Below are 12,409 nucleotides of genomic sequence, written 5' to 3'. Positions count from 1 at the left end.
TTGAAAATTTGACATTTGGATCTTATAAGATGCCAAGTCTGAAAATCAGATTCTCTCCCTTCCCCAGCGTTTGCTGGATTTTTTCCCTTTGTTAGTTTTTTAAATTGTTGTAACATGTCCCTCTTCCAGGGATCAGCCTGATATGTAAACAAAAGGTCTTTTCAGGTTTTTTCTGAACCTGTGTCTTTCCCCGGTTATGTCTGTGACATTCTAAATTTCTTTGTACATGTGATTACGTTTTAATGTCCTAGTCCTTAAATGTTTGGTTCCCATAAGGAGAAAATGGGAAAAATGAAGGGAGGAAATAAAATAGGTGCTAGTTCTTTAAATCTCTTGGAAGTTGTTTTAGCTGGATGGGGAGATTGTTGCAACAATGGTAGTGGTTGTTGTGGCAATGGCTGCCTGTCTCTATATCTGCTTATCCACGATCAGAGATAGCAATCAGTGATCAGAATACAGTTTCCCAATATTTGGAGGATGAGGTCCTTATTGCTCATGTTGATAATTGTAAGCCTGTGCAAACTGTTCTAGGAACTTGGGCATTGCTGCTTGCCTCCAAGCTGGGCATAGGTAACTGCTACCATCCAAATTGCCTAAATTGACCAAAATTAACTGCAATTTACTGTTGAACCTTTTGACTGGAAGTTGTAAGCCTTCCGTAGACTCCAGAATTCCAAAGTAGTTACATCATACAGATTCTGCCAGTGCAGTTGTTGTCTAGGTGAGAACATGGTAGGTGTTTCCTACTCTGCAATCTTCCTGAGGTCACTTGGTATGTACTTCATATTTTATTGTACAGGGATCTTTGATTTATTCTTGGTGTCTGACTTTTTAGTACTTTTATAAATGTAAAAATTTCTAAGTGAGGGTGGGGGAGGGAAGAATTGGGAGTTTGGGATTAGCAGATGCAAATTATTGTATATAGGATGGATAACAACAAGATCCTACTGAATAGCACAGGGAACTATATTCAATATCCTGTGATAAACCATGATGGAAAAGAACATGAAAAAGAATATATATACATATAAATGAATCACTTTGGTGTACAACAGAAATTAACAACATTGTAAATCAACTGTACTTCAATAGAATTTTAAAAATTTCTATGTTAAGTAGTTTTGAAAATGGAGTAATTACTGTATAATATATTCTACTGTAAAGGAATGCTGTAGGTTAATAATTTTATATAGTTTTTTATTTCAAAATTTTTACCCACTTAAATAATACCATAATGAGTTGTTTTGTTAATTATAGTTATCATGGGTGAGAAGATTGTCAGTAAAGATTGAATTCATTCTATGGCTATTCTGATTAGTACCAAATTGCTTTCCCAATTGCTTATCAATTTGCTTTTAAAAACTAGTTTATTGATATGTTACTGACAGAATATTATATTAGTTTTAGGTGTACAACATAATCTCATACATGTATATATTGCAAAATGAGTAACACAGTAAGTTTAGTTAACATCCATCACCGCACATAGTTACAGTTTTTTTTCTCTTTTTTTAAATATTTATTTATTTGGCTGCGCTGGCTCTTAGTTGTGGCATGCGGGATCTAGTTCCCTGACCAGGGCTTGAACCCAGCCTCCCTGCATTGGGAGCACAGAGTCTTAACCACTGGACCAACAGGGAAGTCCCAGTTTTCTTTCTCTTGATGAGAACTTTTAAGATCTACTATCTTATCACCTTTCAAATATATAGTACACTGTTGTCATCTATAGTCATCATGCTGTACCTTACATCCCCAGGACTTATTTCTCTTACAACTGGAAACTTGCACCTTTTTACCACCTTCAGTCATTTCATGCCCCTGGCTCTGGCAGCCCCCAATCTGTTGTCTGTATCTAGGTGTGTGTTTGTCTGTTTTAAAATTTAGATTCCACATATAAGTGAGATTGTACAGTATTTGTCTTTGTCCAAGTTTCATTCAAGTTGTCACAAATGGCAGGATTTCTTTTTTTATGACTGAATAATATTCCATCGTGTGTGTGTGTGTGTGTGTGTGTGTGTGTGTGTATGTGTGTGTGTGTATGTGTGTCAGTGTCACATTTTCTTTATCCATTCATCTATTGACGGGCACTTATGTTGTTTCCATGTCTTGGCTGTTGCAAATAATGCTGCAGTGAACATGGGGGTGTGTATATCTTTTTGAGAGAGTGCTTTTGTTTCCTAAGGATACATACTAAGAAGTGGAATTGCTGGATCGTATATTAGTTCTATTTTTAATTTTTTGAGGAACCTTCATACTGTTTTCCATAGTGGCTGCAGTAATTTACATTCCCACAGCACTCCACATCCTTGCCAACACTTCTTTCTTATCTTTTGATAATAGTCTTTCTCACATGTGTGAGATTATACCTCACTGTGGTTTTGATACACATTTCCCTGATGATTAGTGGATGTTGAGCTCCTTTTCATGTACCTGTTGGTCATTTGTAGTCTTCTTTGGAAAAACCTCTGTTCGGTTTTTCTGCCTATTTTTTAATGAAATTGTTCTGCTTTTTTGGTTGAGTTGTATGAATTCTTTATATATTTTGGATATTAACTCCCTTATCAGATACATGATTTACAAATATTTTCTCCTATTCCATGGGTTGCCTTTTTTTGTTTGTTTTTTTTCGGTACGCGGGCCTCTCACTGTTGTGGCCTCTCCCGTTGTGGAGGACGCGCAGGCTCAGCGGCCATGGCTCACGGGCCCAGCCGCTCTGCGGCTGTGGGATCTTCCCGGTCTGGGGCACAAACCTGTGTCCCCTGCATCGGCAGGCGGACTCTCAACCACTGTGCCACCAGGGAAGCCCCATGGGTTGCCTTTTAATTTTATTGAAGGTTTCCTTAGCTGTGCAGCTTTTTGGTCCCACTTTTTAATTTTCTTTTGTTGCCTTTGTTTTGGTGTTTAATCCAAAAAATCATTGCCAAGATCATTGTGAAGGTACTTACTCTCATGTTTTTTTCTAGGAGTTTTATGGTTTCAGGTCATACATTTAAGTGTTTAATCCATTTTGTGTTGATTTTTGTATATGGTATAAGATATTTATACAGTTTCATTCTTTTGCATGTGGCTGTCAAGTTTTCCCAACGTCAGTTATTGAAAAGACTCTCCTTTTCCCATTGTGTATTCTTAGCGCCTTTATCATACAGGAGTTGACTATATATGCATGGATTAATTTCTGGCTCTCTGTTCTGTTTCATTCATTTATGTGTCTGTTTTTATGCCAATACTATATTGTTTTGATTACTATGGTTTTGTAATGTAGTTTGAAATCATGAAGTGTGATTCCTCTGGCTTTGTTTTTCTTTCTCAAGATTGCTTTGGCTATTTGGGGTCTTTAGTAGTTCCATACAAATTTTAAGACTGTTCTATTTCTGTGAAAAAGGCCATTAGAATGTTGATAGGGATTGCTTTGAATCTGTAGGTTGCTTTGGGTAGGATGAACATTTTAACAAAATTAATTTTTCCAATCCATGAGTATAGAATATCTTCCCATTTATTTGTGTCTGCAGTTTCTTTCATCAGTATCTTATAGTTTTCAGTGTACAGGTTTTTCTCCTTCTAGGTTATATTTATTCATAAGTATAATTTTATTCTTTTTGCTATAGTTATAAATGGTATTTTTTCTTAATTTCTTTTTCAGATAGTTCATTGTTAGTGTATAGAAATGCAACTGATTGTAGTGTGTTGACTTTGTATACTGCAACTTTAGTGAATTCATTTATTCTCACAGTTTTTTGCTGGATTTTCTAGGGTTTTCTTTCTATAAGATCATATCATCTGCAAATAATGACAGTTTTACTTTTTCCTTTCTGATTTGGATGCCTTTTATTTATTTATTTTTTCTTGTCTAATTTGTCTAGCCAGGATTTCCAGTACTGCGTTGAATAAGAGTGGTGAGAGTGGGCACCCTTGTCTTGTTCTTCATCTTAGAGGTGAAGCTTTTAATTTTTCACTGTTTAATATGATGTTAGCTGTGGGTTTGTGGCATTGGCCTTTATTATGTTGTGGTATGTTCCTTTTATACCCAGGTTTTTGAGGGTTTTATCATGAAAGGATGTTGAATTTTGTCAAATGCTTTTTCTGCATCTTTTGAGGGATCAGATGATTTTTATCTTTCATTTTATTAATGTGGTTTATCATATTGATTGATTTTTGGATGTTGTACCATTCTTGCATCTCTGCAATAAGTTGCACTTGCTCATGGTGTTTGATCCTTTTAACGTGTGTTGTGGAATTTGGTTTCCAGTACTTTGATGAGAATTTTCGCATCTCTATGCATTAAGGGTATTTTGGTGTATAGTTTTCTTTTCCTGTAGTGTTCTTAACTGGCTTTGGTATTAGTGTAGTGATGGTCTTGCAAAATGAGTATAGAAGTGTTCCCTCCTCTTAAAATTTTTGGAAGAGTTTGAGAAGGATTGTCATTAATTCTTCTTTAATTGTTTGGTAGAATTACCAGTGAAACCATTTGGTCCTGGGCTGCTCTGTGTTGGGAGGTTTTTGATTACTAATTCAGTCTCCTTGTTATTGATCTGTTCACATTTTCTTTTTCTTCATGATTCAGTTTGGTAGGTTGTATGTTTCTAGATATTTGTCCATTTCTTCTAGGTTATATGACTTGATGTACAATTGTTTGTAATAGTCACTTATGATATTCATATTTTATTCATATGATATTTATATATTCATATTTCTGTGCTACCAGTTGTAATGATTTTATTTACAAGTCTTCTCTTTTTTCCTTTAGTCTAGCCAAAAGGTTTTTTGCCCCCAGAAAACCAGCTCTTAGGTTATCCATATTGTTGGCATATAATTACTTATTGTAGTCTCTTGATGATCTGTTTTGATTTGAGTCTTTTTTTTCTTGGTTTGTCTAGCTAAAGGTTTGTCAACTTTATTTTTTGAAAAAACTAGCTCTTAGTTTTGTTTATCTTTTCTGTTGTTTTTCTTATTTTTATTTTATTTACTTCTGCTCTGATCTTTGTTGTTTCTTTCCTTGTGCTTAGTTTGAGCTTCATTTGTTCTTTTTCTAGTTCCAAGAGGTGTAAATTGAGGTTGTTTATTGGAGTTCTTTCTTGTTTTTTAATGTAGGCATTTATTGCTATTAACTTCCCTCGTAGAACATTCCATAGATTTTGACATTTTATGCTCACATTTTCATTTGTTTCAAGATATTTCTTGATCTTCCTTTTGATTTTTTTCTTTAGCCAGTTGGTTTTCAGTAGCATATTGTTTAACCTCCGTATACTTGTGAATTTTTCAGCTTTCCTCCTGTTATTGATTTCTCATTTTATACTGTTTGGTTGGGAAAGATATTTTGCAGATTTTAGTCTTCTTAAATTTGCTAAGACTTGCATTGTGGCCTATCATGTGACTTATCATGGAGAATGTTCTGTGTTTATGTTTTATAAATGCATGTCAGGTCTGTTTGGTCAAGTTTATGGTTCAATCCAATGTTTCCTTTTTGATTTTTTTTTTGTGTGTGGTCTGGATGATCTAATGATCACTGAAAGTGGGGTGAGGTATTGAAATCCCCTACTACTATTGTATTATGTTTTCATTAATAGTGATATTATGCTCATCATCCAAAACTTGTTTTTCACACAGTATTATATTTTATGTATTTAACCAGTAGGTTATATTTTAAATTATTTTCTCTGTAGGTAAAATTTGTAACTACACTCCAAACTTTATTTTTTAAAATTTTTTTTAATTTTTATTTTTTTGCTGTATGCAGGCCTCTCACTGTTGTGGCCTCTCCTGCTGCGGAGCACAGGCTCCGGATGCGCAGGCTCAGTGGCCATGGCTCATGGGCCCAGCCTCTCTGCGGCATGTGGGATCTTCCCGGACCGGGGCACGAACCCATGTTCCCTGCGTTGGCAGGCGGACTCCCAACCACTGTGCCACCAGGGAAGCCCCAAACTTTATTTTGTACATAACTTTTGATATGTGAACCATGCTTGAAACATATTAACAATTACCTTTGACTTAGTTTTTGATTACACATAAGTGTGATTATCATGTACTTGTGTTCGTGGAATTTTTACTTTTTAGACCTCTTTGATGTATTTAATACTTGTATTATTCTTTGCTCATTTTGCATGTGCACAATTCTGTGTTGTGCTTATCTTGTTTTTTTCCTTCCAAAGAAACATGGAGAACTTAAAGGTAGAACAGGAATGAGAACTTATTTCTCAAGTCATATTTTAATATTCTTTTTACTGTTCAGATCACATCCTCTGCTATATTATAGGACACCATTTGTAACCTGTTATTTTTATCGTGAATATATGTCAGCTGGCTTCTAAATTCATTTGTGTTCAGAAGAATTGAGTATAATATTATTTTGTTTTGCAGGAGTTCACAACCAAGTCAGACAGACAATAATTATGCAAAGCAGGCTGCACATACTAAAGAAAAGCGAAGAGATGATGATAGCATTTCACTTGTAATGTCTGATACTCAACCTAAAGGTTAGTGAACCTCAGAAAACTGTTGCCAATTGAATTTTTGTCTGTTGCATTTTTAATAATATTTTTTTAACTAACTTTATTTATACATGAAAGTAAAGAGATTTTTTAGTGACACAAAGAAAATTGCTAAATTTACCATTTGTATACATCTCCTGATTTGTTTACAAAATCCAGAAGTTAAATTTGAATATTATTATTTTCTTTCCTTTTTTTTTGTTGGGGCTGGGCATACAGGTATAAAGTTATAATGTTAGTTTGACTCTTTCTAAATGTCACTCCCATGGATATGTCTAGTAAGTGATATTACTGCTAACTTGATTATTATTATTAGCTTCCCACTGTCTATCCTCCTACTATGAAATACATTCTTTATTCATTAGGATTTCTCTCGACTCTAGGAGGATGCCAATACAAGCCACTATTAGCCCAAATTTAAAGGTAAATACATCCCAGACTTCTGAAAATTCACTGTAGGCCTCCTTGCCTGTCGGGTTAATGAACTGACTTCTTTTCTCCTTTTTGTCTCTTCTTATAAAGATCTTAAAATAATTTATAAAAGCTTTCACCAAAACAAATTTATACATTAGTCAAATGTGAAACTAACATCTTCAAGGGTCTCTTGGATTATTAATAGCTTCAAACTAGTTGAGGTATTTTGTTTTCTGAATGATTTTATAAATTATTCACAAGAAACGGGGTCCTTCACTGACACTGTGTAAAAATTCTTTGTACTTCATTTGGAACACAGCTGTTTTCACATTTTAAATAGTCTTTTTCATAGAGGAGGAAAACCTAAAAGGAAACTAGACTGATATCTTTGATGTATACAAGAAACCAGCTGCAACTCTTATGAGGGCAATCTCTAAAGTATTGTGACTCTGTAGACATAATCTTTCAATTGGTCACTAGGTACTATCTGCATATAATGAAAGACTTTTTTTTTTTTTTTACAAATTGTCCTTTTCCCAGAAATAATTATCTTTAATTACAGTATAAAAGTGTAAGTGGGCTTATATTTGTACAAGTGGCCTCAATCAGATACTATCAAGACACTGTTAAACCTTCATTGCTTTCCTGGGTAGAGTAGGAATAGTTAAATAAAAAGTTTTCTAATTTGTGCCCTTCAGTATTCCTTTAAAGTCACGTGGAATTTTAGACTTACAGCAGGGAAAAAAATGCACGATAAAAGAAACACTTTATAGTTTCTTAGTATCCCTGAAGGGTCTCCTCTTAAGTAAAGTGTTTTTAAGAAAATTAGTTATTGAAACTTTATTGAAACTCACCGTATTTTCATCCTATAGATAATTGTGTCTAATACCAATTGTTTGACGTGAGCCCATAAATTAATGAGAGTTCTGAATTAAATCCCAGGTATACCATTGTAAACTTCCAGTTTTTTTGAGATATAATTGACAGCACTGTATAAGTTTAAGGTGTACAGCGTAATGATTTTACTTATGTACATCATGAAATGATTATCACAATGAATTTAGTGAACATCCATCTTCTCATATAGATACAGAATTAAATAGAAAAAAAATTTTCCTTGTGATGAGAGCTCTTAGGATTTACTCTCTTAACAACTTTCCTGTATAACACACAGCAGTGTTAATTATATTTATCATGTTATACATTACATCCCTAGAACTTATTTATCTTATAACAGGAAGTTTGTACATGTCGACTGCCGTCTTGCAATTCTGCCTCCCCCTGCCTCTGATAACCACAAATATTATCTCTTTTTCTGAGTTTCTTTGTTTTTGAATTATAATTGACCTACAGCATTATGTTAGTTCCTGTTACATGACATGGTAATTCAATATTTCTATACATTTCAAAATGATCACCATGATAAGTCTAGTTATGATCTGTCACCATACAAAGATATTACAGTTATTGATATATTCCCCACACTAGATGTACTTTTCTTTTGTAGTACATTGTTTGCCTTGTAGCATTTGCTTTTTTGAATATAATACATTGGAAATATTTAACATCTTATTTTTATAAGAATTTGTTACCTCTTTAATTTTATATGCTAATAATATTTGCAAGTAAAATTGTATTTGTTATCAGGTAGAGTCTTGTTTTTACAATGTCTAGCTCTACCTAATAAATTTATCCCTGTTTCCAATGTGATAGTCTTGGCTGATGTGCAATTAGTAAACTGTTAGAAGGAAAACTCCTGTATAATAGAGTTTTTTTCAAGCCCTATTTCTTTCATCAGTTTTTTTTTAACTTTCAGCTTTATATTTATTATAGTTGATTAACAATGTTGTGTTAGTTTCAGTTATGCAACAAAGTGGTACAGTTATACGTATACATGTATCTATTATTTTTCAAATTCTTTTCCCAATTAGGTTGTTACAGAATATTGAGGAGAGTTCCCTGTGCTGTACAGTAGGTCCTTGTTGGTTATCCATTTTAAATACAGCAGTGTGTACATGTCAGTCCCACACTCCCTAACTGTCCCCCGACCCACACCCTTCCCCCCGGTAACCGTAAGTTTGTTCTCAAAGTCTGTGAGTCCGTTTCTGTTCTGTAAATAAGTTCATTTGTAACTTTTTTTTTTTTTAGATTCTGCATATAAGCGATATCATACCATATTTCTCTTTCTCTGTCTGACTTACTTCACTCAGTATGACAGTCTCTAGGTCCATCCATGTTGCTGTGAATGGCAATTACTTCATTCTTTTTAATGGCTGAGTAGTATTCCATTGCATACATGTACCACATCTTCTTTATCCATTTTTCTGTCGATGGACATTTAGGTTGTTTCTGTGTCTTGGCTATTGTAAACAGCGCTGTAATGAATATTGGGGTGCATATATCCTTTTGGACCATGTTTTACTCTGGGTATATGCCCAGGAGTGGGATTGCAGGACTATATGGTAGCTCTATTTTTGGTTTCTTAGGGAATTTCCATACTGTCGCCATAGTGGCTGCACCAATTTACATTCACACCAATAGTGTAGGAGGGTTCCCTTCTCTCCACACCCTCTCCAGCATTTATTGTTTGTGGATTTTTTCATGATTGCCATTCTGACTGGTGTGAGGTGACATCTCATTGTACTTTTAATTTGCATTTCTGTAATAATTATCAATGTTGAACATCTTTTCATGTGGCTCTTGCCTATCTGTATGTCTTCTTGAGAAATGTCTATTTAGGTCTTCTGCCCATTTTTGATTGGGTTGTTTGTTTTGATGATATTAAGCCACATGAGCTGTTTGTAAATTTTGGAGTCTAATCCCTTGTTGGTCACATCATGTGCAAATATTTTCTCCCATTCTGAGGGTTGTCTTTTCGTCTTGTTTTTGGTTTCCTTTGCTGTGCAAAAACTTTTGAGTTTGATTAGGTCTCATTTGTTTATTTTTGTTTTTATTTCCATTACTCTGGGAGACAGATCGAAAAAGATACTGCTGTGATTTATGTCTGAGAGTGTTCATCCTTTGTTTTCCTCTAAGAGTTTTTATAGTGTCCAGTCTCACATTTAGGTCTTTAATCCATTTTGAGTTTATTTTTGTGTATGGTGTTAAAGAATATTGTAATTTAATTTTTTTAACATGTAGCTGTCCAGTTTTCCTACCACCATTTATTGAAGAGACTGTGTTTCCTCCATTATATAGTCTTACCTCCTTTGTCATGGATTAATTGACCATAGGTGCATGGGTTTATTTCTGGGCTTTCTATCCTATTCCATTGATCTGTATTTCTATTTTTGTGCTAGTACAATACTGTTTTGATGACTATAGCTTTGTAGTGTAGTCTGAAGTCAGGGAGCCTGATTCCTCCAGCTCCACTTTTCTTTCTCAAGATTGCTTTGGCTATTCTGGGTCTTTTGTGTCTCCATACAAATTTTAAGATTTTTTTGTTCTAGTTATGTGAAAAATGCCATTGGTAATTTGATAGGGATTGCATTGAATCTATAGATTGCCTTGGTTAGTATAATCATTTTGACAATATTGATTCTTCCAATCCAAGGACATGGTATATCTTTCCATCTGTTCATGTCGTCTTTGATTTCTTTCATCAGTGTCTTATAGTTTTTGGAGTACAGATCTTTTGTCTTCTTAGGTAGGTTTGTTCCTAGGTGTTTTATTCTTTTTGATGTGATGGTAAATGGGATTGTTTCTTGAATTTCTCTTTCTGATCTTTCGTTGTTAATGTATAGAAATGTAACAGATTTTTGTGTATTAATTTTGTAACCTGCAACTTTATCAAATTCATTGATGAGCTCTAGTAGTTTTCTGGTAGTGTCTTTAGGATTTTCTATGTATAGTATCATGTCATCTGCAAACTGAAAATTTAACTTCTTTTCCAATTTGGATTCCTTTTATTTCTTTTTCTTTTCTGATTGCTGTAGCTAGAACTTTGAAAACTATGTTGAAAGTGGCAAGAGTGGACATCCTTGTCTTGTTCCTGATCTTTGAGGAAATGCTTTTATCTTTTCACTGTTGAGTATGATGTTAGCTGTAGGTTTGTCATATATGGCCTTTATTATGTTGAGGTATGTTCCCTCTATGCCCACTTTTTGGAGAGTTTTTATCATAAATGGGTGCTGAATTTTGTCAAAAGCTTTTTCGCCATCTATTGAGATGATCATATGATTTTTTTTCTTCAATTTGTTAATGTGGTGTGTCATATTGACTGATTTGCAGGAATTGAAAAATCCTTCCATCCCTGGGATAAATCCCACTTGATCATGGTGTATGATCCTTTTAATGTGTTGTTGGATTTGGATTGCTAGTATTCTGTTGAGGATTTTTGCATCTATATTCATCAGTGATATTGGCCTGTAATTTTCTTTTTTTTTTTTGTAGTATCTTTGTCTGGTTTTGGTAACATAATGAATTTGGGAGTTTTCCTTCCTCTGCAATTTTTTGGAACAATTTCATAAGCATAGCTGTTAGCTCTTCTCTAAATGTTGAATAGAATTCGCCTGTGAAGCCATCTGGTCCTGAACTTTTGTTTGTTGGGAGTTTTAAAATCACAGTTTGAATTTCATTACTTGTGATTGGTCTGTTCATAATTTCTGTTTCTTCCTGGTTCTGTCTTGGGAGAGTGTACCTTTCTAAGAATTTGTCCATTTCTTTCAGGTTGTCCATTTTATTGCCCTATAGATGCTCTCTTATGATCCTTTGTATTTCTGTAGTGTCAGTTGTAACTTCTCCTTTTTCATTTCTAATTTTATTGGTTTGAATCCTCTCTTTTTTTCTTGATGAGTCTGGCTAAAGGTTTATTAATTTTGTTTATCTTCTCAAAGAACCAGCTTTTAGTTTCATTGATCTTTGCTATTGTTTTCTTTGTCTCTGTTTCATTTTTTTCTGCTCTGGTCTTTATGATTTCTTTCCTTCTACTAGCTTTAGGTTTTGCTTTTTCTTCTTTCTCCAGTTGCTTTAGGTGTAAGGTTAGGTTGTTCATTTGAGATTTTTCTTGTTTCCTGAGGTAAACTTGTATTGCTATAAACTTCCTTCTTAGCACAGCTTTTGCTGCATCCCATAGGTTTTGGATCATTGTGCTTTGTTTTCATTTGTCTCTAGGTATTTTTTGATTTCGTCAGTGATCCATTGGTTGTTTAGTAGCATATTGTTTAGCCTCTATGTGTTTGTGTTTTTGACAGTTTTTTTCTTTTTCTTTTTTCTTCTTTTTTAATTAATTAATTTATTTTTGGCTGTGTTGGGTTTTCGTTGCTGCACACCGGCTTTCTCTAGTTGTGGCAAGCGGGGGCTACTCTTCATTGTGGTGTGTGGGCTTCTCATTGCAGTGGCTTCTCTTGTTGTGGAGCACGGGCTCTATGTGCATGGGCTTTAGTAGTTGTTGCACCCAGGCTCAGTAGTTGTGGCTCGTGGGCTCTAGAATGCAGGCTCAGTAGTTGTGGCATGTGGGCTTAGTTGCTCCGCAGCATGTGGGATCTTCCTGGACCAGGGCTGGAACCCAT

The 12,409-nt window shown here is 34.5% G+C and overlaps 1 protein-coding gene across 24 annotated transcripts in view; it reads left to right on the top strand.

The window, feature by feature from the left end:
- SENP7 (SUMO specific peptidase 7) overlaps nucleotides 1–12,409 on the top strand; it is a 170,844-nt gene that overhangs the window by 109,436 nt on the left and 48,999 nt on the right. For 23 of the 24 annotated variants that reach the window (XM_029213805.1, XM_029213804.1, XM_029213818.1 and 20 more), the window contains one exon: nucleotides 6,355–6,470. In XM_029213805.1, the coding sequence (XP_029069638.1) occupies nucleotides 6,355–6,470 (116 nt within the window). Of the gene's footprint in view, nucleotides 1–6,354; nucleotides 6,476–12,409 lie in introns of those variants that run through there. The other variant, XM_029213822.1, reaches the window with a different exon arrangement.

Source organism: Monodon monoceros, unplaced genomic scaffold (assembly GCF_005190385.1).
Source record: "Monodon monoceros isolate NGI ecotype Baffin Bay Population unplaced genomic scaffold, NGI_Narwhal_1 Super_Scaffold_11, whole genome shotgun sequence".
NCBI classification, from domain to species: domain Eukaryota; kingdom Metazoa; phylum Chordata; class Mammalia; order Artiodactyla; family Monodontidae; genus Monodon; species Monodon monoceros.
The sequence above is the reverse complement of the archived record's forward strand: the minus strand, read 5'-3'. Positions and strand labels throughout refer to the sequence as shown.